The following is a 27,686-nucleotide window of genomic DNA, read 5'->3' as shown; positions in this document are numbered from 1 at the left end:
GGCATTAGAGCCAAATCCTGCTTTGCCGGGGGCTGGAGAGGGGGGCCCCCCGGAATCCCCTGGCCTCGCCTGGCCCCGGCACGGAGCTTCCCGATGGTGGGGGGGGGGGTGGGTGGGTGCGGGGATGGGGATGGAACCGAGCCGGTGGCGGGGGAGGCGGGGAGGGAGGGCGGGGGCGAGGCGGGCCCGGGGCCGGCGGGGGATGGCGCTCGCCGCTTTCCCCACCATAAAACGGCAGGGCCAGGGCCGGGCGGGCAGAACGGAGCGGAGCGGCGGCACGGACCGACCGACCGACGCGGACCGACCGACCGGCACGGAACGGAGCGGCCGGGCCGCCCTGCGGAGGTACCGGGGGCGGGGGGGTCCCAGCCCCGCTGGGATGGAGCGGGCTGAGGCAGAGGAGGGTCCGTCCCCCGGCCGGTACAACGCCGGGGAGGGCTTGGGGACGGCTCCGGCTCCTGGAACCGGTGTCCCCGTCGGTGTCCCGCTGGGGTTTTTTTGGTTTGGTTTTTTTTTTTGCCGGGTGCGGGGAGGGCTTGCAGCCTGCCAGCAAAGGTGCTCCGGGCATGAGGGAGGCAGGGGGGTGGCTTTTCTTGTGTGTGACCCCCCCACACACCCCGGTCCTGCAAACTCCTAGCCCTGCTGTGGGCAGCCCTCAGCCTCCGCCACCCGTGACAAAGGGATCTGGCTCTTGCCAGATGAGCTCCAGGCACAGGCGGGCTCCTGCCGGGTTTTCTGTAGCGGGGGAGCAGCGGTGTGGGCATATCATGAGGGAAAGGGACTAAAAGCCACTGCGGGAGAGGATCTGGGAAGCTCGAAGCCAGGTGGACCGCGCCAATCCTCTGTCCGATCTTTGCAGCCTCTTCCTTAGCAGAGGTTTGCCCAAGTCACTCCTTGTTCAAAACCGATTCTCCCTGAACATCCCTACGAGCTGGGAGGAGGCGTGTGGCCATGAAATGCAGGCTCAGCTCTTCCCACCACCCAAAAGTGCCCACAGAGTTTTATTTTTGCCCTTTAGTTTCTCTGAAATTTGCATTAGGATCCTTCTGTGCTGCTCCTGTGAAGCCATACGGCAGGACACAAGGACGGGGCGAGACTTTGTGTTGTTTCTTGGCTGTGGGACCAGCCCCCGGGGGGGGGTGCAGGTAGCTACTGCCAACTTCAAAGTAGTCCCAGGGGTGCACTAACATCGCACAGGGCAGTGGGCAGAGCTTGAGGCCAACCCTGCCAGGCAGTTCGGAGCAGTGCAGGAAAACCCCTTCTCTCCGTGGTCTCCCAAATCCCTGCACAAGAGCACGGCTTGGCCAGGCTGGATCCAGAGTCCGTCTGCTGAACCAGGTTTATGTAAGCGCTGATTTGCAGTGTCAAGAGACGCCTATGAATCCGCTTGCCTTTGGAAAATGTATAAAAACATGGCATCTGGCCCGAGGCTGTACCAGTGTTTGTCTTGGTCCCAGCCCCTTGGAAAGACCCTGCCATCTCTCACCTGCTCTCAGCTTGGCCTCGAGTCTCTGTCGAGTACTTTCCAGGAGCAAGGACAGAGCAGGCGTGCCAAAAGGCACTGTCACTCCGTCCTTTATAGTGTATCTAGCGTTGCTTTTCTGGCAGACCCGTGGGTGCTCCTTGCGTGGCACCATAAACTCCCCTCCAGCTCACTGGCTCGGCAGGAGACACTGCGCCGTAATGCGGTCCTCCCTTGGCACGCTCAGCACCTCCTCCTGACCGGCAGGATGCTGGGCCAGGCGGGTCTCCGGTCAGACCCAGGGTGTGACGGTTCTGGCTTTCCTGTTATTAACATCAGTACGGCGTCGCTGAGCCTTCCTCGGCAAAGGTGCTGAGCCCCAGCCCTGGGAGCTGACCGTCGGGAGAGCTGCAGGTGGAGATGGCGTGTTCAGACCACGGGCAATGCTCTTCCCTTCTTGTGCCATGGAAGGGAAGGCGGCATTAGATAATGCTGCTTATTCCCAGAGCCAGGGATTGGGGAAGAGAGCTGACTTCCAGATGCCTGGAGAGACAGGGGCCTGATCCTGCACTGCTTGCTGACCCAAAGCAAGTGCGATGCGGCCTGGGGTCAGTGGGACAATGGGCTGCGTTTGCTGGCAGGCTTAACATTGGCACGTTGCTGCTTTTTGTTGCAGGTGGGAAGGCAGCAGTAGCTCACTATGGCCCTGGCAGACAACACGGGCTGTGCCAAACCCAGCGAGGAATTCCCCTTCCCTGAGATCATTGAACTCAATGTGGGTGGACAAGTCTACATCACCCGCCATCCCACCCTGGTCAGCGTGCCTGGCTCGCTCCTCTGGGAGATGTTCACCCAGAAGAACGTCCGCTCCCTGGCCCGCGACAGCAAGGGACGGTTCTTCGTGGATCGGGACGGCTTCCTCTTCCGATACATCTTGGATTACATGAGGGACCAGCAGCTGGTGTTGCCCGACCACTTCCCGGAGAGGAGCCGCCTGCAGCGAGAGGCCGAGTACTTCATGCTGCCGGAGCTTGTGAAGATGCTGGCCCCCAAGCTCAGCAAGCAGAACTCGCTGGGAGACGACCCATGCCAAAGCGACCCAGAGGAGCTCTCCCCCAACGCGGATGCCACCCGCAACCTGACCTCCGCCAGTGCCACGCTCCCCAGCGCCGTGGCCGGTGGCCCCGGGGGTACCGTCACCGCCGGCACGGGTGCTGCCAGCACCGACGTCCGCAGGGCAGGTTTCATCACCATCGGCTACCGGGGCTCCTACACCCTGGGCAGGGACAGCCAGACGGATGCCAAGTTCCGCAGGGTGGCACGGATCATGGTCTGCGGCAAGACGTCGCTGGCCAAGGAGGTCTTTGGGGATACCTTGAACGAGAGCAGGGACCCGGACAGACCCCCGGAGAGGTACACCTCCAGGTACTACCTCAAATTCACCTTCTTGGAGCAAGCCTTTGATAAACTGGCTGATGCTGGCTTCCACATGGTGGCTTGCAACTCCACAGGCACCTGTGCCTTCGCCCATGACCAGACAGATGACAGGATCTGGACCTCTTACACCGAATATGTTTTCTATCGTGAGTGACACCAAAAAACCCCACCCCACAAACCGAACACCAACTCTCCCTTTCTTCTCCTGTACTGGCTGTTGCCTAGAAGGTAGACATCCAACCCTCGAATCCCAGTGTCCCCCCTTTGCCTCCTTTTGAGTTTGTTCTTGGGTTTTTTTCCTCCTCCTTCCTCCGTGTTGAACCTGCCCAGCTCTTCCTCGTAGCAGCTGCTGACCACCAACCTTCTTCCCTCTCTCCGACTTCTGCAGTAGCCGCCTGTAGCTCCCAACCCTCCCTGGATGTGTGGACTTGGACACTGTCGTGTACGTGTTTTGGGTGGGAGGGGGGGATACACCGGACTGTGTTCTGGGCTGGGATTCCTACAGCTGGATGAGCTTGTCCGTGTTGGAGGCTGAACTCGGCTCTCATGCCCTGTACGCCGTGCAGCTCCCTGGGAACATGCTGCATACACTGTATTTGATCTGCCAAGGGGTTTGAGTGAGAAAGTGTTGGTTTAAGGACATGGAGAAAGGTGGGAAGCGGAGAGGAGGGGGGGGGGGGGGGGGGGGGTGGTGGAAAGATGAAGCCTCGCAGCACGGATATATTGCCATTAGCCCATGTAAGCAGCTTAGCGTTTAGACTGTCAGTGCTTGGGAAGGTTAAAGATGCACCCTGTGTTTGCAGTTCTGATTCGAAGCATCACTGCTGCTCTGGGATGCCTTGGGGGTTTTTTTGGGGGGGGGGGGGGTGGGCAGATAGACAGATGCTCTGTTCATGCATATGTGGAGGGAGGTGGGGGGGGGGAAGGCTTTACACGCTGTAGGGTGTAAAATGCTTATACATCTCTCAAACTAGTTGGAGGTCTGTCAGAAAAAAGTACCTTCATCTTTCCTTTGGAGTACAATAGCGACCTGGGCTTCAGGGGGATGGGCTTGGGTCGCTCCGGTGAGCGGCAGTCGGGCTCAGCTGCAGCCACGACTTCACAGATTAAAGGGAATCTTTGCCCAACATGAAAATCTTTGCCATTTTGGCAATCTTTTGCAAAGGTGTCTCCAATCACAGCTCTCCACGGCCTGCTTTTGGGCCTGGGGCTGGCTGCTGCAGCTTTACCATGCGTGGGCAATGTGTAATAAAGGAACAAAACCGACTCGCCTCCGTCTTCGTGTGCCAGGGTGCAAAGGCTGTAGTGCTGGATGTGCGCTGTCTGCACCCACACGTGTTGCTCGGGCAGGACAGCAGCGCTGGCACGTGGGCAGGGAGCAATGCGCTTTAGTACGTGGATTCAAATACGGAGGAGAAGGAAGGCAGACAGACTTACTGGAGCCCTCTTGCCCTGCTCTGACACCCTCCTCCTCTTTGAACCCTCGCTCCCATCCCAGCTGGGCTGGCTTGCAATGCAGTGCATCCCTGCAGGGATGCTGATGCAAGCGCTCGGGTCCAGAATTACCCACCCGTCTGCAGACCAGCCCTGGACGATGCATTCATCCCCATCGCTCACGCAGGGCCTCGCGAGCTCTGGCACAAGGGGTCAGCCTGCAGATCTCGGTGACAACTCCTGCAGGAGCAGTCGCGGGTGACCCCGCTCCCCTGATGTCCCCAACCGCTGCCCGTGCCTGCCTGCTCCTTCTCTGTCGCTCTGCCAGGTCACGGCTCCCTTACACCCGCCATCCATCCCTGGTCCTCCACCTCTGGCTGCTTTTCGAGCAGCCCCTGCGAACCTCTTGGTGCAGGGAGCTAAAGGATCAGCTCGCCGGCTGGATGCCGGCCGAAGGGGCATTTCTGTTCGGGGTTCGTTTGGGAGGAAGGTTTGCAGCCGGTTCCCGAAGAGGTGGGAAGGCTGCAGTCTTCTGGCACGCAGGGCGAGCAAAGACTTTACGGCGAGGCTGTCCTTCTCTCCTGAAGAAGGGGAAGGCTAAAATGGTATTTTTATGAGGGCTTGTTCCTCATTGCAACAGCATTTTGAAGAGGAAATGACAACCAGCTTTAAAAAAAGAAAAGAAAAAGGAACTTGAGCTGTGTGTGGAGAGAGAGAGGCCAAAGGACAGAATTAAAAGCTTTTAAATAAAGGGGGAGGGGACACACACTCCATGTTTGCTTGTGGTTTTTTTTTAACTAAAGATTTTTCTGATCATTACTAATTAGGACTGATTAGAAAAAGAAATCGCTGCCTTGTGAGAAATGCTGGTGGTTTGATGTTTGCTTTCCCCCTCTGGAACTGGACTGAAAAATCGATCTCACAGGAGGAAGCATTTTTCCTGAGGGAGAAACCATAACAGCAAAGTCAACATTTAGGTGGTTTTGATCTGCCAGGTTATGTGATCTGGACTGTTAAACCTAATACCCTGAGTGAAATACGATCAGAGCGGAAGAGTTTACTTTTGAATTATCTGAGTCTGACAGTTTTCATGAAAACCAATACTTTATGAAAAAATACTTTTGTTGAGATCTATCTCAACAAAAATACAAAAGATCTGGGTTTGTTTCTTTTCTTTGCCTGTATCTAGTAATAGAAAGAGTGTCCATTTGCTGCTGCCCGTGGCTGGGAGGCGAACCTGGTTAATTTGATCCTTAGGAGAGACCATTTGCAGAGAAATGGTGGCATAGAAAAACATCTATTTGAGGTCCTCACCCTCTGAACAATCATGGCAAGTCACTTGAGCTGGGCAAAAAGAAGCAGAGGATGGCTGAAGTTAATTGGGAAGCGCTCTCAGTCTCCAGGGCTTCAAGGACACAGTGCAGAAGGCACTTTCCTGATGTCGCCTGTTTTGCTGGCTTTTCTTGGGAACGTGCCTGCATTTCTGTGTGTTTCCAGATCTCGAGCTGCCTGCTGGACCATGGTGGTCTGTCTCTGGGCTGGGCTTGTTCAAAGTACCTAGACCTACTTAGCTGTCCTTGAGCTTGTGATCTGTCCTCAGCATCTCCCACCACCCAGGATGTCCATAGGGACTCAAGGGAAAAATCAGGTTTTGTTCAGTTTCCTTCCCTCCAGCCAGCCCTGGCTGTTGGACCCGGAGGTGCTTTTCTCTTCCCGGGAAAGTGGCATGACCCTGCCCTTCAGGCCCTGATTTCTGCCAGTGCACAACTGGATTAAGGCAGTGCTCCCCAGCTAGCTCTGAAGCACAGCACCAGACCCTGCTAGAGGCACTGGCAGCAGAAGCCTGCTCCTGTCTAGGAGCTGTAAGTGAAGATCCTCCGTGCGCACGGCAGGTCCAGGGCTTTGGAGAGGAGCCGGCTGCCCCCAGCTCAGTCGTGGGTGGCTTTGCTCCAGCGTCGGAGGGCTGGCACCTCCGAGGAAGGGCACGTGGGCTGTGCATGGGCAGTGCACGCCTCTAGTAAGAATGGGTTGCAGGTGCATTGGGGGATTAGTCACGTTGTCTGCAAAAGCCCAGGGCCGGGAGGGATCCCTGTGATTATTTTAATCTGACCTGCACTGAGCAGTCATCGGCTTTTCTGAAAGGAGTCCTGCTGTGAATGAGAAGTGGGGACTGTGTCTAAGCTAGAGCTGATCCATTCCCAGATGCCAGACCACCTACCACCTTGGCCTTGAGGATAGTTTTTAGGATAGCATAAAAAGCCCAAAACCTCCCAAGGGGGGGTCTGTGCGGCGGCAGCAGGTCTGTTGTGGAAGAATGTGGACCACGGTGGGGGAGAGTGTCCTTTGGGAAGGCGTCTGGTCTCACTGCAAAGCTCAGCAGCTGCTGAGCTCACCAGAAACCAAGGAATGTTTTCATAAAGGGCTTTAAGATTTCAAAGCTTGTTTTCCCTCTGAGGGTTAATGTAACTCACCCTTTCATTTGGAGATCCCCAGAAAATCATCCATCCCAAAATAATATCCCTCGTTCAAATGAGGCAGAACATGAACTCGGGCCGGGTCTGTGTTCCCAGGCGAGCACCCTGCCCACAAATTGCTGGTTACTCTCTCAGCGTCTCATTTTACACAAAAACCTGCAGGAACTGAGCTTTCCCCATAAGGAAAAGCCAAATCCCATCTGTCTCTATCAGATGCTTCTGCCACCCGGACAGAACATCTGAAAACATTTTATCTCCTAGGTCTGTCTTCAGCCCCTCTCTAAAGGGACCCCCTTTGGTGGCAGAAAAGCCCTGCCCTGCCCCAAAGCTGAGCTCTCCCCATCCTGCCAGCAGCCAGGAGGCAATAAGTATGGAGCAGAGCGGTTCTGGGGGACTGGGAAGAGGACAAGCAGGGTCCTGTGGGATCCAGAAGATGAGAGAGGCTAGAGGGGAGACACAGAAACCCCTGTCCCCAGCCTAGAAGTCCCATCCTGCCATGGGAGACCTGAGAAGCCCAGGCTGAGTGCACCACAAAGATCGAGACTTGATTGCAGTGTTGAAATAGCGAAGGACCTGCTGATCAAGAAGCACAGGAAGGGTAGAAGCAGCAGTAGCTGGAAGCTTGGACCAACCTCTTCTAATTTGAAAAATAAAACCCAAAAAACTACCTTTACCAGCATGGGTATTCACCACTGAGAAAAACTATCAGAGAGACGGGGGTTCTCCAGTTCTTGGTACAGAAACTGCAGCCTGGATGCTTTTCTGTAGGAAGGGGTTTAACGAAACAAGCTTTTAGGCTCAGTTTAGCAGCTGACAGCAGTTGGCTGCGATGTGCAGGAGGTGAGACAATGCGCAGAGCATTGCTCTGCCCCGGCCAGCCGCGGGGAGACCTCTGGGCCTCCTTCCTGGGGCCGCGGGAGAAGCGAGAGAGGAAACGCAGCTGAGCAGTCAATGTTTGCATTTGCTGGAAGTCGTGAGAGCCAGAAGATGCTTTGGGTTGGGTAAGCTGTTCCGGCAGCTGGCGGAGAGCTGCAGGAGCACTTTGCAAATGAAGCTTGTTCAACCTGTGCTGACAGCTTGTTCTGAGCTAAAGCAGGTTAGGCTTTGTGACTTCGTGACATGCAGATGGTTTTCTTAAAACGCTCTTGCAGTTAAAAAAGTTTTGCTTACTTTTAGGTGGTGGATGGCTGGGAATTATCACCCCCTGTCCTCTGGGAGAGCTGTACAGTATCTGACTGAAATATGTTCTTGCAAATAGATTAAACCAGATTACATCTAAATCATATTTGAGTCCACAGCACAACCCCTGCCTCCCAGATGTCTGTTCCCTCTCCCTCCTTATCCTTCTCCAGGCTAGATACATTGTGATGCAGAGTCCACCTTGCCAACAGCATCCTTAAAGTGACCCTAAAGGGCACATTAGTCCCCAACACCCCGGGGCAGCAGGACAAATCTGCCATCAGAAATAATTTTTCTTCCTGTTCATGAACTACTCTAGAGCATAGAAAACTTAACTCAGCCCCATGGTTTCCTAGACTTGGCCCAAAATTGGATGATGTGGTTCAGCAGGAGGCAGAGGAGCATGCAGCAATTATAGAGGATAAACACAGCTCTTTACTGCATACTGCCAAGTGCCATCCTCTCTTGCAATTCTAATCAGAGACACAAAAAGCCTCTCCTGCCAGCAGCGTGAAGAAAAGCATTTGTATGGAAAGCACAAATCACCTGGCTGGTGTTACTGGAGGAGCTGTACAAGCCCAGCCTTCATGGATTAATTTAGGAGCTCTAGCAAAGGCTGATCGGGGCTAGCAGGCAGGGATGATCTGATGTTCCTGATCATTGGAGCAAGTGAGATGGAGCCTGGCCTTGTGATCCTCGCCCATCGTCATTTAGAGGACCTCTTTGGGAAGGCAAGGAAGAGGAGCACCTTGCATCCTCTTTCTCTAGACCCGAGATCCTTGGCATGTTGTCCCCAGCTGATACCACAGCTGAGTCCAGGCCACCCATGCCTGATGGGAGAAACCATATCAAAGCCACCACAACAGAGGACAGAGACGGGCGCAGCCTGCCCAGGCCACCACAGCTCAGCTCAATCCCCTGCCCAGGGCCTTTTGGAAAGCTTAATGGTGCACACCTTGGTGCCCACCCCAGGGACCATGGCTGGGAAGAACCACAAGCATGCAGAAGGGTGCTGTAGATTTAGAGGCCATTTCACAAGTGGAAGCCAAGGTTCAGATGCAACTTGGGATGCACAGCCTCCGTTTCCCAGCCGTCAGTCAACCCAGTTTGCAGGCTGCTCAGCCCTTTCTAAAAGTGCAGGTCCCTTCAACTTTGAGGAAGCTGCCCCCAGTGCCTAGGTGGTTTTAGCTCAATTTCTTAAGGAGAAAGATTTGTGTAACTTCACACACCGTGTTCCTTCCCTTTTCTTAAAGGACCTGAATCTGTGGGCCAGTTTCACTCCAACCTGGCAGTGTTTCAACTATTAGGAGCCTGCCAAGCACATGAAAACGGGTTTTGGGGTATAGCAGACCTCCACAAATCCCCCTCCCCCTGCATGAGCTCAGCCCTTAGGCAGCAAAACCACACAAGAAAACAGACTTTGTGGCCTCTCTGCCCTTTGCAAGCTCCACAGGCAAGCAGCCTGCTGAGCCTGTGTAGGAGCTGGTGAGCCCTGGAGTGCACCAGAGTCAGGTTCGTGTTTAATTTACAGGTCCCCTGTGAAGGCAGATCGAGGTACTGAGCAGAGCTGGAAGATCATGGATGCTCAGATGCTTAAGGCTTATGCTTTGAGCCTGTAGAGCATTCATTGCACCTCTGCCTTGGGTGGCAGCTTGCCTGTACCAGCTCTTCCTTCATCCCAGCATGGTTTGACCAAGACGTGTGGTCAAACAGCCCCCGAGATTAGAGAGGTTAAGGGCAATCCCTAGAGCTTGGCAAGGCATCTGAGCTAGGGATGCAGCTTGAGACAGGCAGCCGTCTTGGCAGACGTGAGCACACTGAGTTGTTAACGGAGGATAACCGGCCAGAGACCTGCAAAAGAGCTGCTTCATCCACAAAACTCTGCAGCAAGTCTCTGCCTTTCACTTGGATCTGGAGGGAGGCAGCAGTACCATTGACAGAAGGAAAAGTCCCTAATGGAGAGACAGCAGAATTACTGGGACAAATGAGTGGGTTTCTAAAAACAAGAACTTATTCTTTATTTAAGGAAAGGGAACATAAAATCCAGAGTAAAGCTCAATGGGAGGGCATGGGAGTCTTGCGAGCAACCTTGGGGATTTCTGCATGTCCCATTGCTGCAGAGCCATCCCAAAGAGTCAGCTCCAGGGCACGCAGCCACAAAGCCACCATGCAGCCCGGCCACGAGGGCCACCAGAGCCTGGGAGCGGGGATTGCCCTCCAGCCAGGGATTTTGGAGGGGCCATGCTCCACAGAGGAGGCTGTAAAACCTCGGTGCTCCTAGCAGAGCGGGACACAAAGGAGGGATGGGCAGGAACAGCCCTGGGAGCTCCCAGCGGAGGACAAGGGAACATTGCCATATAAAGAAGCAATAAGAACAACCGGCTTGAGGCTTTGCTGTTCCCCCTCCACACTCGCCAGCATCAGCTCCTGCCCCAGAGCAGGACCGTGGGGGGCTCAGCACGGCTGGGGTATGGCTGGTGCCCTTCCTCGGGAGGGGCTGGTGGACATCTCCACCACACCACTCTTTCATCCCCAGCATCTTAAACTTTCTCCATCCCCACTCAACACAAGGGCTGGGCACGTGGCAAGGAGCAGTTTTGGGTGCTGCAGGGCTGCTTATACCCTTTAGGGGCAAGAGGAACACCCTTGTCCCCGGGGAGGGATGCCTGCCGGCACTAGCAGGGGCTACCACCGCCCTCCCCTTACTGCATCCCATGAATGAACACTGAGGGCAGAGAACCACCCCTTCTCCCAAAAGTCCCTCGCAGCTAGCTTTTCCCCCCACCCGCACAGCCTGCACCCTCATTTCTCCTGCTCCCAGGGCCCTGGAGAGGGGTGGCTGCCCCTCAAAGCTCTCCCTGAGGGGCAGGGACAAGACAGAGGTGACATAGCCAGGATGCTCATTCCCTGCCAGTGTCCCAAAGGACAGAGACTCCCTAAACAGGGGACAGTGCCCAGGACTGCAGCTTAGCCTCCTGGATGGAAGAAGGCTGCTATCTAGCATCTGCAAAGACCATGCTGCTGCTGTGCCCTGGCTCGGGACTCCTCTGTGCTGGTACAAGCACTTGATTCTGTCCCACCGACTCCAAAATGCATGCACTTATGTGCTGGTCTGCTAGAGCTGGAGCGCTGCCCACCCTCGAGGTGATGCTTGCGGACCTCTGCTAGCCATTGCGTGGCTGCCTCGGCCCTCCTGGCTGTGCTGGAAGCTGCGATTTCACTAGAAGCTCAGCTTTCGAGTTTGTTTGGTTTTTAGTTTGGGGCCCTTTTCCGTGAAAAGGGGGGGCTCAGAACCAAAAACCAAACAAAGGCATAAATGTTTAAGGCTCAAAGACAAAAAAAAGTAAATAAAGGAAACTGTAAAAAAAAAAAGCTCAAGTTTTCCTTAACCCAGTCTTGTGCTTCTGGGTTGGCCAGACAGACAGCGTTTATCAGTACCACATTAGCAGATACTTGTAGCCAGAGAAGCTGATGGCTTTCATGGCCCTAAGAGACAAAATCTAGCAAACCCAAAGCAGGGCTTCTGCCCGCTCTTCACTGGTCCACGGGGCATGTTGCAGAGGAAAAAGCAACAGGAGCAAGGGAAAAAGAGCAAGGATCCTCTTTGCACGTCCCTGCACAGCCAGGTGGGTCTGTGCTTTGCTGGATACACCAGGCTCTGCTTCTCCTCTAGTTTAGGGACCCCGCTGAGGTGGCAATAGTTCCCTTCCAGTGCCAGGAGCTGGTGAGTGCTGGGGTCTCATCCTGACGTGCAACAGGGATGCTGCAGGGATGGGCACGGGCCCCGGGTTCAGCCCTACCCTGCACTGCTGCAGCCTCACCCAGCTCACCCTGCCTCAGTTTCCTCAACCTACAGCGTAAGGCAAACCAGTCCTTTTTGGTCCTTACAGGGAGGCTCTGCAGAGCCAAGCTCTCCTGAGGGCGATGAAGCGGATACCCCAGCGCTTCCCTCACCTCTGAGCTGTCACGAAACGCTTGGTCCAGCCCAACGCAGGGCACAGGCTGTCCACATCTGCTCACTGCTTAGAAAGCTGAAGCTAGCAAGCACAGAGAGGGCACTTCGCCCTTGTAAGACAACCTGTTTTAAAATAGCCTCCAGTCCCCACAGTATAAGTAAGAAACCCACCGAGTTACACTGTTTTGCCCCAGCTGGGGATCACTTCCTCAGAGCTGAGGCTTTCAAACAAAAAAAAAATAAAGAACAGTGCTCTAATCCTTCCCCTCTACAGCAGAACAACGGATTACAGCTCATTTAGTGAAGTCCCACTCTCCATGCAATTACGCCCTGCATATATCTATTATTCCCATTACGCCCGAGTCTTCTGGTTAATATACTATTTTAATCAACTCAAAGGATTAAATGTCATTAAGGACCCAGGAGGACGGTCTTTTCCAGCTGCAAGCGGACAGTGCTGTGGGCTGGTTGAGGGAGGAGGAATGGGGGTAATGGGGCAGCAGGGGACAGGGCTTTCCCCTGCATTGCTGGTAAAAGCAACAGTTTAGTAGGTAGAGTCCGTAGTTAACCAAGAAAAAAAGTAAGAGACAAGCAAACAGGAAACTGTTTTGCAAGCCTCCCATCACCAAAGCTTCCCCCTGCTCCGCTCGGCTCCGCAGCCCTCTGCCAGGGACCCTGCTTCTCCCAAAGTCTCCCCAGGGATGGGGTGTCTCCGCTGGCTCCCAGGCTGCCTGGCGTCACACGGGATCTGTTTTGCATGTGCTGTTCGTGCGGATGTTGCGGCAGCAAGTCTGGCACCCTAAAAATCAGGGCCGTACCTCGGCTGGCCGCATGCTGTGGAGAGGGAGCCAGCTTGCTCCCTGATACATCACAGCAGGCTTTGCATGGGAAGGGGAGCTGCCCAGGGCTTCCCATGGGATCCAAGAGCTCCTGCACTTACCAGTGATTTTGGAGCAGGCAGAGAGACAGACCCGCCCTGACATTTGTAACTTCTTTTTTTTTTTTTTGCTGTAGAACTTGCATTTTTTAAATTCACGGACGACGCAGCTGGGTTTCCAGCTCCTCGCCTGTGTAAGTGGAAACATCTCGTTTGACTTCAGTCACTTTAATGGAGCAACTCCAAACCTGAAGAAACCGAGGGTACAGCCAATGTTTCCCAGTGGGCGTTCCCAAAATATTATTGTTCTTTGCATGCCTGGAGAGGATTTAACACAAAACCCCAGGGGAACAAAAAAAATCAACAAGACGCCCCATGCTGCAGCCTTTTAACTATCACTTTGCTCCAGGGGAACTGAAGTCCCCAGGTCCTAGTTTGGAAGGATTCCCAGTCTTCTAGAAGTCACACTAGCAAAACAGGCCAGGAAAGTACTTCTCAGCACACTGGAAAGCTGAACACGCACCAAGCACATCGAGGTTATGATAAGGGCTTGGTGCCTTACGCCAAATACCTCCACGCTCGTGTCCCTCCCTCTCCCCCCCGCCTCAATTTAGTGTTGTTGCTAACTCCACCTTCCAGCAAACTGGGCTCTTGCAGACTACAGAAAGCAAAGATGCTTCCTGGTGATGGGATATATTTGTATTTGCCAGGAGTGGTGAGGTCTTGGCACCAGGGACCTTCGCTGCAGGAGCTGAGGTCATCCGTCAGGGTCTTGTAAATGAAGGACAAACCGCCCTGTCTCCCGTCGAGCAGAGAGTTGGCAGGAGTCAGAAAACCTTCCCTTGTTCTTAGCTTTACTGGCAGACACCCCAGCGGTGCTGGTTCCTCCTGGGGGAGCACCGTTTTCCGGCTGGGCATCCCCTCCTCCCCGCACAGGGGTCTGCCACTGCCCCTTAGGGCTGACCTTCACCTCCCCTCTCTTTCTGGCCGTGCTCCCCACAGTCGCTGAATCCTGCAGCAGCATCTTCTTCTGCTTTGAAGCTGCTTCAGAAGTTCCCAGAAGGTTCCCATGGCACATGGGCACACTCAATCTCTAACCAGCATCTGCTGTCCTGTTTCACAGGTTAATCAGTCAGTACTGGGCTCCAGAAATCCCAGCCCTGGCCCTCCGTAGTGCTGGGTCTTGCTGGAAGCAAGGCTATAAGGAGGCTTCAGGTGACTTAAGGGAACAGGCAGAGTCTGCAGGAGATGCAGGAACACTGGAAGTCTCCATGAACTAAAAAGCTTTGATCTGCTTGCCGTAAGGTCTCACTAGGATTGTCCCTTCCCTTCCCTTCCCTTCCCTTCCCTTCCCTTCCCTTCCCTTCCCTTCCCTTCCCTTCCCTTCCCTTCCCTTCCCTTCCCTTCCCTTCCCATCTTCAAACCTACCCACTTTTTTATTCCAGAAACTTTTGGTTTCTTTGTGTAGTTAATCATTAAAAATCCACTAAAAATTCCACCAAAAGCAATTATCCACCCCCCCCCCCAAAATTATCTTTTGATAAAAAAGGCAGGAGGGAGCTTAGCAACATGAAGAAAGGAGGATTTTTTGTACAAGTCACCAAGAAGGGGCTGCAGGTTTCCTCGGGGAGAGATGCACACAGCTCCCCAGCTCACCCAGGGCAAAGGAGGCTTCCCCGTGTGCTCATGGCCAAAATTACAGACGTCCCCCGGCTAGCAGTGGTCACTACGACCTTCCGTGCAGGTGTACGTCCCACCAACAATAAGATCAGCAGCTCTGTGTACTCTCAGATAATTAGCAAGATCTTGGATTAAAAACGTGGAGGGGGCTAAGAACAGCTGTAGCGTTAACACGTGTGCTCAGGCTGAGCTCTGGTCCTGCGATGCCAAAGCATGGAGCACGTCCTTGGAAGTCGGCAGCTGGCCTGGAGGGGTGGGAAAGCAGCAGGAGACAGTGTCCCCCAGGAGCTTGGTCACTCCCTTCTCCACACATCAACACTCCAGCATGAAGTGGACTATCGATGCGAGGCCAGTATCAGTAGGGAGGCTGGTTACAGCTGAGGTTGCAGCTTCAAAAGAGACCCATTGCCAGAAGTGATTATTTACTTGCCTGAAGCTAGCAGTTCATGTAGTCAAGTAGATTGATCTGCTCTAACTTTACCATCTTCAATTTAGATGTCAAAGTCTGGTTGTCCCCAGCACCTTTGATAGTGCAGCAAGAGAAGGGAGCATTGCTATAGGGTCAGATGCCTGTCTGGAGGTGACACCTAGACATCTAACACAGGGGGGATTTGTAGGCATTAGAGGTGCAGATGTCTCTCCATGGGCTCCAAAAGGAGCCCCCAGAGACACTAAAGCTCCTTCTTTTCCTAAGGGACCTCTCTTTGTCAGCGTGCGTTTCAATATAGACTTGAGGATGTAGATCAGTCACAAGCACATCACTGGCTGCAAAGAGACTGAAGGGATCTCGGATGGGTGATGGACCTTTGACAAACCTTCCTCTGACCCAGGAGGGACCTGCTAACTCGGGAGGACAGTCCAGCTTGGAACTGGGGTCCCCTTTGAGGTGCCATACCCAGACCCTCTGTGGGGTTGGGGAAGCTCTTTGGGGTCTATCTCAGGTTCCCCACTTGTGCTCAGCAGTGACAACACCTCCCCAGTGAGCACCGGGTTACCCAGAAAGGCTGCGGCAATCACATAATGCCGTATGAAGCCGTTATCATTAGTTCTGTGCCAGGGAGGACACAACAGAAAAGTGACCCGGTGTTGAAAGAGGGCCATTAAGCGCCAAACCAAGAGAGCAAAGCTCTCTCGTGGGAGGCCTGATTACACACGATAAAATAATGGTGTGCTGGAGCGACCTGTGTGCAAGGTTTCCTGTGTAGTAATAATAATAGATGGTCCTAATTTGAGTTAATGACCCGATGGATGCCTTTGTCAGCCGCTGAACAAGACAAGGTGGCGAGCAGAGCCCTGATGCTTCATGCATACGGTTACTGAACGACTCTGTCAAACAGCGAGGTCTCCTCATCCCGCCTTAGTACCTGGAGCAGGCAATTATTTACTTTTAAAGCTGTTTCTCACAAGGCTGAGCCGTTAGCAATTAATCACTGTACATTTCTAGAGAGACTCCACATTTGACTTTCTTCCCTTTTTGGCAGCCCAGCCTGGCACCCACCAGTTGTACCCTCAGGTCTGTGGCTGATGGGGCAAGTCCAGCCAAAGCCACTGAGGATGTCTTTTTCAAGGGGAATTCGTCAAAAATAGGTGAATGCCAGGACCCTGGGGTGCAGCTGAGGCTGGACTGCAGGGGGAAGGGTTGATGCTGACCAAGGCTGAGGCTTGGAGCAAGGGGAGGCTGAGCTGTGAGAAGCCAAGCAAAGGACGAAGCACAGCCTCAGGCAGGCTTGTTGCCCTGAATCAGCTCCTGGGGCTCCGTGGAGCTTCAGAAAAGAGCCCAGCTCTATCACAACGAAGGTGCCCACCGGGATGGAGGGCCCCATCCTCCGCAGAGCATCCCCTCACCGCAGAGAGTCAAAATCCACAGCCTCCTGCCGTATTGCCCCCCACCAGCAATCCCCAGCCTTAATTACCAGCACAGACCAGCTTTTGGAGAGGGGAGGAGGGAAATCCATTCATTTGCAATTGTGTTTGCGTTCCATGTCTGGAATAACTCGGCACCACCTGCAAAACAGCCTTTTTTCCACTCCCCCTGTGCATAATTTTTCCAAAGCCCGAAGCCATCCCGGCGGGGGGAGGACGGGGCCTGGAGCCCAGCCCAGCACTGCATCTGCACAAACAGGACTCGGGGACGTATCCATTTGTCGAGAGGTTTGAAGGGGCTCAGCCGTTCACTAAAATAACATCCCTACCCTGTGTTTTAACCTTTTGGAAAACACAGCCCCAGCCCTTTCCAGGCAGCAAGGAAGAAATTGCAGGCTTGGGTCTTTTTCTGTGGCTCGGGGGAGTTTATTTTCTCTCGGGCTGCATTTTCCAGGACAGCACTTCCTGAGAAAGCTGCTTGTCTGGGAGCTTTCAGCATTAGCTCAGCCCTTGGTAATCTGGAGACCCCGGGGTCAGTGGGTGAGCCACTTGTGAAATGAGTTTGTGGGGCCCGTCCCCGCTGCGGAGGATGCAGGGACCTTGCGTCTAACTGGGTCTGAGCCTTGCTGGGGGGGGAGAAAACCTTGAAAACACAGCGGGGGGGTGAAGGAAAAACAAAAAAGTAATACAGAATAAATTATTTTAGATTCAAGACTGGACCTGCAGCTTTAATCTCTGTATGGCTGGGGCTGGCACTAATGCTTTTGAGCTGAGGTCTGGGCGGGCAGGTCTGGGTCCACCTGACGTAGCCCCGTGCAGAATCCAGTGGCTGGATCCTTGATGGGCTCCGGTCAGCTGTGCTGGATGCCACGAGGATTTGGGTACCGGCATTCAGATCTGGTCTGCAAACACAAGCGTCTGCGATTCGTGCGTCCTCATGGATTTCTTAAGTTCTTTTTGTCGTGAGGAGAGCAAAAGCACCCTGGGTTTCCTCTGTGCCCATCACCAACCCTGGTACTCATGTGGGAAGGTCAGTCCCCATGGCCCCCTGGAGACTTGGGGTTGTCAGCACCCTTTGGGGTGAGTGTCAAGCACCCAGAGGGGGGTGGGAAGCATCTTCCTCACCCATGGCAGCCCAAACCCCTGCACACCTCAAGGTCAGACCTCTCCTGACCTGGGCCCTCTCAGAAGCCCTTTTTCTCTTGGGGAAGATGCTTTCCTGTTCCCCCTTCTGTGGGCAGGGTGGGAAGAGGGCCACCTCCCCATCCTGTCCCTCTGCCACGTGCTATGTTCCCCATGTCCCCTCACATGTCCAAGGGCTTGGGCAGCAGGACAGTGGGGAAGCAGAGAGACACAGCCACGTTGCAAGCAGGAACAGAAGCAGGTGGTCTCCCCTGGAGACCCCAGCCCACCCGGAGCAGGGTCTTGCTTCCCCATGTCCCCAGCACATGAGCTTCCTCGCCTGCCCTTCGGGAGCCCACAGCGCTCATCTCACTTAGGAAACAAGCTTGCAGAGCCGTAGTATTGCCAGTTCCTTCCTGCCCATCACAAGGAGGATGGGATGGGATGGGATGGGATGGGATGGGATGGGATGGGATGGGGTGGGATGGGATGGGATGGGATGGGATGGGATGGGATGGGATGGGATGGGATGGGATGGCTGCTCCAGACCTGTCGTCTGCCCAAGGTGTTTCTCATCGCACGGCGTGCGTGGTTCGCTACGCACGGGCAGCCTGCCAGCCTGCTGCCAGCTGAACTGAATTACACAAGAGGCAAAGCAGAGCTAAATTTATACATTAAACACAAAATTGCACAGAGAGGGGGCCGGCTCCCCAGGGGGATCTGGCAGGAGTCGCCACCACCCCCTCCCCTTCGCTGCCCCTGCAGCCTGGAGCCATCCTGAACCACACATACAAATTAAAAACCATTGGTTTGGAGCTGTGCAGATGCCTGCAAAACTATTTGGCAGAGATATTTTAGAACTTGCGGCCACAAGCTAAGTGCATGAGATGCTGTCCACTTTGAGCAGTTTGTACTAGTAAAAATAGAGCCAGTGGCTCTTCGTCCAGCCAGCCCAAGCTGCAGTGGATACAGGAGACTGTTGACATACAGCTCCTGCAAAATAAAGGTATTTGTTAGTACCCCCTCACTCCCTGTTCACCAGAGACCTGTCGGACTCGGTTTAACTCGGGTAAGAGCAACACGCTGCAAGTAAGAGCATCCTCAGCCTCTCCCTGGTGTTGGGTGTGATTTTTAATTCCCAGAAGCCCCGTAGCTGTGCCAGGGTGCTACCACAAGCCATGTCCAAAGCTGGAGCAGGCTGTGCTCTCTCTGATTCCAGGGTACGGTTTTTGCCTTGTTCCTGTGCTGCTCCATACTCCTCCTCACCATGGTTATCAGCCTCCTAAGTGTGCCAGCTGAAAACACATCGTTTTCAGCCCCGCAGCTGGCATTTCAGCCAAGGCATCCCAGCATTGAGCTGAGAACCTACTGAGATCAGGAGCACACACAGCGAATAGCTGGATAAAACCCCAAATTGACAACCCAAGCCCATGAGCCCAAGAGCGTGACCCCAGCTCTGCAGCCTTATTCACACAAATATTCCCCGTTTGCTCACTTTTCACCACTTCTCCCCGGCAGTCTCGCTGCTGTTCTGAGGTTTCCTGCCCAAAGTAGTCCCTGCTATAGCTAACTGGGGTGGGCAGGCAGCAAGAAGTTCCCGCAGCGGGACAGGAACAACACACTGATCTTCTCCTAAGCAAGATTTTGCAGCAGCACGCTGAGAAACATTGCTTAGATGAATTCAGCGGAAAGCAAATGCACAGCCAGCTCTTAAATGGGTCTCAGAGCGGTTATCACAAGTTCGCTATCGGAGCAGGAAAACACAGTAAGCGGGCACCGCAGGACTCTCTCTGCAGAGTGGCCGTAGTCAATATTTTTCATTAACGACTCTGCTGATGGAGGAGACAGCACCTGTAACACTGACGGGTGGCTCTGAGCTGGGAGGGCTTGCCAGACCTTACGGGCGCGAGGTCAGAAGGGTGGGGGCCTTTGCAAAAAGATGTGTGTCAGATGGTGATGTGTTTGCAGGAGCCAGAGACGTGAGAGACGTGGGGTATGTTGTTCTTCTCAGCCTGACGCTGGGACTGGAACACCCTGCTCGCTTTGGGACAACGCGTTAGGAAAGATGTTGATGAACTGGAGGAAGTCCAGAGGAGAAGCACAAATAATAAGATGAGATTCAGTAACCATAGCTTATTAGGAAATGTTAAAGAAACAGGGTTTGTTTAGTCTGGAAAGTAGAAGACATGAAAACAGTCCATCACCAGGCAAAGTTTAATTATAAAATGGATGGTAATCAATTGTACTGTAAGGTCACTGGAGAAAGGCTGAGAATGAAAACACTTAATTCACTGTAGCAAAAGTTTGGGTTGGACATTACTAAAAGCTTTCTATCAGCTACAGCAGTAACGTGCAGCACCAGTGAGGCAGGTCTCTGTGGGAGGACTGGTATCTCCTTCCTGGAAGATTTAAGGTTAGACGAACATCCATCAGAGATGATCCCCTAGGATCCTGCGTCTATGAGCTGAGAAAGGGAGGATTAATACATCCACCCCCTCCCACTGCCTGGGCAGACCCCTGAAATTATTGACTATAAAACTAGGGGCCAGATCTTTGTGTCCCAAGGCAAGAAGCATCACCAATATTTTAACAAGGGATGCCACTGAGTCCAGCCGTAGCCTGGAATAAATAGCCTGCCATGCATAAGTCCTGACAGAGGAGAAGCAATAGCTCCAGCAGTTTAAATGCAAATGCTTCCTCAGCAGACCCAGCACTGACGCGTGGGTGAACACAGGGATGTTCTTTGCCTGCGTCCGCCACCCTGCCGGGTTAGACCACCCTGGAGCCCTGCGAGTGTGACCGAGAAGAGGACGCTGCTCTCTCATTTCCATCTCAGCCTTATCTCTGATTCTGCTGTTTTACATTACCTTCTCTTCGTCTTCTCTGCCACTGCCTACCTGCACACCCCTCTGCTGCTGCTGCCGAGGATGTCCTCTCATTAGCCTGCACCTCCACCCACAGCTCTATCTGAACTGGCATCTCTTTTGGCTTCCTGCAGGAAATGAGCTGGGAGGGGGGGCATATGCACAGCACCTAAACTCAAACATCTTGCCATACAAAAAAACAGAGGGTGGAGGACTCTAGCAGGCAACTGAAAGCACCCAAATGAGGCTCTTAGTGCCTGCCGGTGAACTCATGCAGCTCAATAGCTTGTGGGGTTGCCTCTGCTCATGAGCTCTTCAAGGGTCCCAGACTGTCCTGGCTTTCCAGCCCCCAAGACCCTCAGCCTGGTCTGTGAGCGCTGAACTGCATGTGACAGTGGTGGTGTCCCCTCCATTCAGCAGCTTCTGCAACCCCACCACCCAGCCAAGCCTTTCCTGCCCACGGGACGCGGTGGGAAAGAGCAGTGAAGGAGGAGTCCCGCTTCTGAGCCAGGTGCCTTCTCCTTCAAGTCTTCACAAAATACTGGTGGTTTTCTCCGCCTAGACCCTTATTTCTAAGGAGAAGCTACGGCTCACCGTAGGGCCACCAAAACCAGACCATCTGAAGGTACCACTCTACGGCCAGCAGTATCTTTTTGCCCTTCACCCACCACAACGAGACTGAAATCAGCCTTGATGTGAGTTTTAACAGGGAAGAGATAGCGACAGGCTTGTCTTCCTCCCTTGTCTTTCCTCCTGGTGATACTGCATGTGTTTACCAGGCTGGCTTTTCCCTGCATGCAGGGTAGTGCCTGCCCTCACCTACGTGCATAGTTGGCAAGGAGATGTAATCCAGCAAAGCTGTGTTTTATGTTTCATGCCATTTTACATCTGATCTGAAATAAAATCCAGGGCTTTTTTTCTTTTTTTTTCTTCTGAAGACTAGAATCAAATAAAATAAAAAAAAAATCAAGCCATTATTTAAATAATCGGTGGATGGGAGCTCAGTGACACCGATTTAAAGGGATTTAGTTCCAACCTTAAAGCCTGGTGGGCTGCAATTTTCTGATTAATTCTTCCACAAACAACAGGGGTAAAAAACATACCAGCCTTGACCCTGCTCCTGCTAAAGACACGTTGCAGAGGGTCAGCCTCTGAGGATGGGCAGAGGCAGGAGCGGCTGGACCGCAGGGTTCGGCCGCTTGCAGCAATTCTGACACTGGAGTCTTTCTACCCATCCCCTGCCCTTTCTCTTCCCCAGGCATCTCCTCCTGCCCATCTCTCTTCAGGCTGCATGACCGTCATCTAATTACCACTCCTTTCTCAGAACTATGAACTCGGCACTGGACGTATTCTGTAATCAAATCAGACCTGAATGATGCTAAAGGAAAACTGAAAAGCTTTCTAATAATGAATAAACCAACAGAGATTAAGTGCCTTGGCCCATCTAGAAATGATACATGGGCAGAGTGAAAATGCAAACTATTACATTAGAAAACAAGATCCAGAGGAGAGGATTTATCAGGCAGGAGCGGGCAGGGCGCGTGTCCAGCTCCACGTCCTGCCTTTGACAGTGCCTGGCACAGAGATTTCAGACCAAGGTGGAAGAAACCCCTGCTTTGGCTTGCATTAGCCCTGCTCTGGGGGAATTTCTCCTTAACCTCAGCTTGTGGGCGATGCCCAATACCCTGCAGCATCGTGGTTTCTGTCTCTTATCATGTTCGGTCTTATCTAAACCAATTTTGGAAGGCAGACTTCCTTAAAGGGAGCTTTCCATAAAAAGCATGTGTTTTTATGACAATGGCAGTGCTCCCGTCAGCTTTTTCCTTATTTCTTTCCTCTTTAGCCTTGACTATCCTGATCTCACCCTCTTCATCATAAAACTCCCTTTATGCTTTTCACAGTTTTACCGAAAATCTTTGGGCAGACTTTAATCTTGTCTGTCTGTCCTGAGGAGAAGTGGCCAGGAATAAACTTAGAGCACTACTCTATTCCCTAAAGGTATTTTTTATATTTTCTGTGGTTTCTTATCCCCTTGCCCAATGCAGTCAACTGTCTGTGCCGCCTCTGACTGCTGAGCCAGCATTTCTTCATCTGCTCATCATTACACTGGGGTCTTATCTTTTTTTCTCTCCCTCCTGAGTCACTAAGGCTGATTTAAAACCCACCAAGGTGTATGAAAAGTTCAAGTGACGTTTTCAAATGTGCTTGCCGTTTCATTTAACCCACTGGCAGGCTCTTCGTTAGCGCACCTTCACGAGGTCCCCTTGCAGCTTATACTAGCCTCAGCCAGCTGATATTATTTTCTATTCCCTGCAAAATTTTTCCACTTGACTGTTCGCCCTTTTCCCCTTGCATCGTTAATAAAACACTTTCATCCTAAGATGGACTCTCGGGGATGTCCTATTATTATATTATTTATATGTTGAGAATGAACTCTTGATTCCATTTCTTCTTTTCTCTGCCTTAATAAGCTTTTAATACACTGTGGAAGTTAGACAACCCCCTTTTGGCTATTGAGTTTCCTTAAAAGCCTCTTTGATGGCCTTTATCAAAAAGCCCTCAGGAAAATGTATTAACTGTTCTCCATTATCTACTAGTTTGTTGACTTAACATAAGACGAACGGATTTTTTTTCCCTGTGTATTAGAAGCACACAGGCGGTTTTTAATTCTGCCTTTAATTATTATTTCAATTTCCTTGCTACGTACAGAAGCAGTTACAATTCCTAAATGGATCCTTGCAAACATGCTCAGGTGAACCATTTATTTGCTGAAAAACACAGGTTTGGGGTTAATTAAGACTAGTTGCAAATTCATCAAAAAGTACAGGAAATAGTGCTGAAAAACCTTTTTCTGGCAAGTGAAAAATATGTTTCCTTCTGCAGCTTTTAAACGAAATATTCTAATTTCCCCTTTTCAAACAATATTTCAAGATTAAGTATAATTTTAACCTGCCTCTCCACGTTGTATTAATGGGTTTCTAGGGAAAATTTCTTTTCAATAGCAACCGGCTAAAACCAGAGAGGGAGAGATGTCTTGTTTCAGCCCACTATTCTTCCGCAATGAAACCAAATGAATTAATAAACCATTTGGGGCTGCCTTCCAGACCTTCCCCTCCTCCCCTGCAAGCAGAAAACAGGTTGTTTATACCTTTCTGCAGCTCAGGCTTTCAGGGAGGAAAACCAGGGGCTATCCTCCAAGCCTCCAAGGAGCAAGAGGGCAACTCCTTCGCTCCTCCAGGTGAAAAAAGCATGAGTAGAGACATGGTGGTTGTGATGCCGAGGCTTGTGACCCTCTCAAGAGTACCTACCAAGGGAGACATCCTAACCCAGGGGCTTGGTCTGCTCCAAAATCTTCCTCGTCTCAGGGGAAGGGATGCACTAGCCCATTGCCTTGTCCCTGCACCTGCAGGACATCTTTGAAAAAAAAGTTCCCTTCAAAAAATTGCCAGTTTCTGCTAATGCAAGGGCATCTCTTCAACTGAAACAGTAAGGTGGGTTTGAGCTGGTCAACTTTTTCCTGGATGAAGCAGGGGGGGGTGTCAGCTTACGCTCTACTTCAAAAAGGCATGAAATGCTCTGGAGGAGTGCAGCAGGGTACCCACCAGAGACATTTCAAAAGAAGGCCATGTGTCATGCACTGTAAAACCTGGCTGGGCCCATGGTGCACATCCAAGGGAAATTCCCTGGAAATAATTTTTCACAGGATGGACCACAGCGCTCTTCCTTTCCTTGCATCCCTCTCAAATCGGTGTGCTCGCGTGAAGAGAGGTCACCAGAAAGCCGTCGTGGTGGAGCGGAGAGCCAGACCCAGACCTTCTCCTTTGTTTCTAGGTCCTGTTGTACGAGGCCAACTCTCCAGGCAGCTGTCCAGGCACTGCAGCCTTCCAGGTAAAAGCACTACAAGGGATGTCGTAGGGCAAGTCTGGGAGTGGGTGAGGGTGCCGGTGAAGATGGGGGTTCAGGTCTGTCTGGGCAAGGAGGTGTCTAGAGGATTTGGGATTCAGTAGTGGCTTTGTGCTCCTCGTGATTCCCAGGTGGCCCAGTGCTTGGTCTCACTGGCCATGAGAGCCTCCTTGGTGGCTTCGGCCCCTTCACTGCACCCGTAGGATATCGTCCAAGCTGTTGTGTTTGTCGAAACAACTGGGTTTGAGACCAGAAGTGGAGCTGAGCCAACACCTTTCAGCGGGGACTTCGAAGTCTTCCCAAATCCTGGTTTTTATTCTTTTCAAAGGGGTTCAGAGCTGAAGAGGAGGCATGAAGGAGAGACAGCCACCTCTCGTACAAGCCTTTAACATTTGAGCGGGGACATTTAATAAGATGTTCCAGTGAGCATCTGCATACATGGACATGCTGGCCAACAGGGTGGTTTGAATGACGCTGTATCTCATTTGAAAGCACAGCCTCCCTCTTGCACTGCTCAGCTTGTGCTTGGCTCCCAGAGCTACACAAGAATATTTAATTCTGCACATTCCTCAGCTTTTGGGAAAGGCCATAGTCCAGAACCACAAATAGTCATTGCCCAAAGGACTTAACGCTCCAAAAAGGAAATGGAAAGGGGAAAACTGCAGCTGTATCATGGATGGGAGGCTTCCAAGGGCTGTATTAGGCTCTGGCAGATTTTCCAATGAGTGATATCTTGGCCTTAAACTCTCTTTGAGTAGGAAAAGGTGCAAAGATGGGGAGAAAGGTGAAGTGGGAGGAAGACTTTGCAGGCTGTAGGCTTTGTCTCTTTTTTGCAGTGAGGTGGGTTTAGTTCCCTGCAAATTGCTTCATCGTTCTATGGCTCACTAGTGGAAAGAGATAATGATGCTTCTGCTGTCTACTCTGGCTGGAGAAGGAGTATTTGTTTGCACATATAGGCTGGTCCCCTGGCATAAGGATGGGGTGCTCTGCTGGACCCAAGGATCTAGCTGGTGCATCTCTATGTATTCAGACAGACTTCAGCTCATGTAATTGATGCAGCTGTAGTGATTTTGGCAGACCTTAGCTCCCAAAACTGACACCAGAAGAGAAGGGAAAGCCCTAAAGTCTGGTGTGGGTCTCCAAGAGGAAGAGATTTTCCAGGAGCACCAACACACAGAGCACACCAGGGCACGTTGCTGTGTTGTCTGACCCCAAAGAACTCACGGATCTGGGTCAAACTGGTGAAAGTTTCTGCAAAATAGGACAAGAATTTCTGGAAGGAGGAGAAAGAGGAGAGGCCATCTCCCCCTTTCTTCTCACCCAGAAGCTAAGACTCTGCTTGGATGAAGGAAATGTGGGTCCATGCTACCTGTACGGACAACCCCTGCTCTGTATGGACAGGCAGTGCCCTTCCTGGGCAGCCGCCTTGCTTTGGGGAATTTAAGCCCTTTGCTTTTCTTAACCAAATGCAAAATGCAACTCTTTCTTTTGGTGTTGAGCAAAAAATTTGTTTTGGCATGAAGAAAGGGTTCCAGTTTGCTCTTTCCCCAATATATTAAGAGTTGCAATGATTCCCACCTTTCCCTTTTGCCTTCCTGCCTCTGACATTCCCAGCTTGGCCAGCAAACTGAGCAATCTCCCAACCCTGCCTGGGATCTCCCCACAAGGCCATTAGTTTGTGGATTTTCTGCTTGGCAGAAATACCTAGATAGGAAGCGAGTGCAGTTACATCCACTTGGAAGCCACCGATGGGGCTGCTTTCTGAAAGTGACTCCTGGAAAATTCAGAGAAAAGCAGATTCCGGTGAAAAGACAGACAGCTGGAGCCATTTGTGTGCAGCAGACACTGCCAAGGAGCAATCACTGGGAACAGCACATTCATATGTACAGTCCTCCTGGAAATTGTGACCCGGGGAATGCCTTCCCCACCTTTCCTCATTGACTCCCATACAAGTGCTGCCTTGATGCTCTTGAAGGAACCTTCCACTTTGCACACTGGGGTTGTGGGCAGGAATTAGTTGGGTTTTTGTAAACTGGTGAGCCCAAAGAACAAGAAGCACTTGGGTGGGGAGCTGTCTTCCATACAAAAGGGCAAAGTATGTCTGAGTTTTAGCAGAAAATGGCAAGGTCAGACAAGCTGAACAGTTTTCCCTAGAGATAACTGGGAGCTTGGATAGGTGGAAATGTTGAGGCAAGTCAACGCTGTCCTTTCTGCCATCTCCTCATTGCTCAAATGGACTTTTCAGGTATTATGACTGAAGCTGTGCTTTGATGAAGGAAAACAAACAAACAAAAAAAAGTTTTAGCTCAGGAGAGGGGGGTCCCTCTCAACCCTGGACAGGTCTTGGTGCCTCCTGACCTCCGTTTCCCTGCTTGTCAGGTGGGGGAAACACTGACCCTCTCACTGTGGGATGGACAGACCCAAGGCTTTTGGCACCAGCAGCCACAGGTGATGCTGCTCTGGTGGCCTCACTCCTCACATAGTGTCAGTGAAACCGGGGGGGGGGCTTCTGTTTTATTTGCTAGAGTCCTTTGCATCCTTGTGGAAAGAGATTGGCAGGTGACCAACAAAAATCTGTATTTCTTTAATAACTGTCTCCTCATGATTCAGTCCTGCCAGATGGACAAGCCAGGATCTGGATTTCCTCAAACCATGTTCTGGCTGACTTCAACGGAGAGTTCATTTTCTGGCTTTCCTCCCCATCCCATCCCATCCCTTCACCTCTCCTTTCCTATCCTCTCCTGTCTTGCCTTGCCCATCACCAAAGAAGGATTTACCCCAGGACTAAGACCAAGAGTGCCAGCCAATTGCAACGTCTTGAGTTTAGGAGGCAAAAGAGAGGAAAAGAATTACGATGACTTTAACTACCATTTTATGGTTTCAAGGCCATCACTTCCAATCAAACCATAAACTGGATGTGATATACAGCCTGCCTATACATTGCACATATGGCACTGATTAAAGAGCAAGATGAGCTAATGGTGTTGAAGTCATTGCTATGAACACATGCAATCCCTCATATGCCTGGAGCGCTCTGCAGCACAAAAACACCCAAGACACTGTGTTCTATGGTGTCATTATGAGGTTGGGGTTTTTTTCTATCATGAGATCTGAATTCAGTCCTGACTCTGCTTCTGCATCCCTATGTGACCATAGGCATTATGGGCATGTTGTTCTCCCCCTGCGCCAGTAGGTGAAATCCTGGATGCTGCAAATTGGGCAGATCTCTTGGCAGCAATTCCTCATCCAGGCCAACGCAGCAGGGAATTTCACCCTGCTCGGCTGATAGCACGGGAGCTCTCAGTAGCTCTTGCTGGGCAGCTGTGGCAGCTCCAGGTTTGCGCAGTGTACAGAGTGAGCATGAAAATGGGAGAAATCCTGCAAGTCAGAAGGAGGGTGCAGAGAGCAGAGGAATCCCCTGAAGGACACGGAGGCT

At 52.2% G+C, this 27,686-nt stretch overlaps 1 protein-coding gene across 4 annotated transcripts in view; it reads left to right on the top strand.

Moving 5' to 3' along the window:
- The first annotated feature begins 228 nt into the window (after window positions 1–228).
- Window positions 229–27,686, top strand: part of LOC115333603 (BTB/POZ domain-containing protein KCTD12-like) — a 42,127-nt gene continuing 14,669 nt past the window's right edge. The window contains exons 1-4 of one of the 4 annotated variants that reach the window (XM_029996747.2): window positions 229–345; window positions 1,019–1,090; window positions 2,139–3,045; window positions 24,179–24,235. In XM_029996747.2, the coding sequence (XP_029852607.1) occupies window positions 2,163–3,045; window positions 24,179–24,235 (940 nt within the window). In that variant the 5' untranslated portion in view covers window positions 229–345; window positions 1,019–1,090; window positions 2,139–2,162. Of the gene's footprint in view, window positions 346–1,018; window positions 1,091–2,138; window positions 4,166–24,178; window positions 24,236–27,686 lie in introns of those variants that run through there. The other 3 variants (XM_041118963.1, XM_029996746.1, XM_041118964.1) reach the window with 3 other exon arrangements.

The sequence above is a fragment of the Aquila chrysaetos genome, chromosome 21 (assembly GCF_900496995.4).
Source record: "Aquila chrysaetos chrysaetos chromosome 21, bAquChr1.4, whole genome shotgun sequence".
Lineage (NCBI taxonomy): Eukaryota > Metazoa > Chordata > Aves > Accipitriformes > Accipitridae > Aquila > Aquila chrysaetos.
This window is presented reverse-complemented; position numbering and strand designations above follow the sequence as displayed.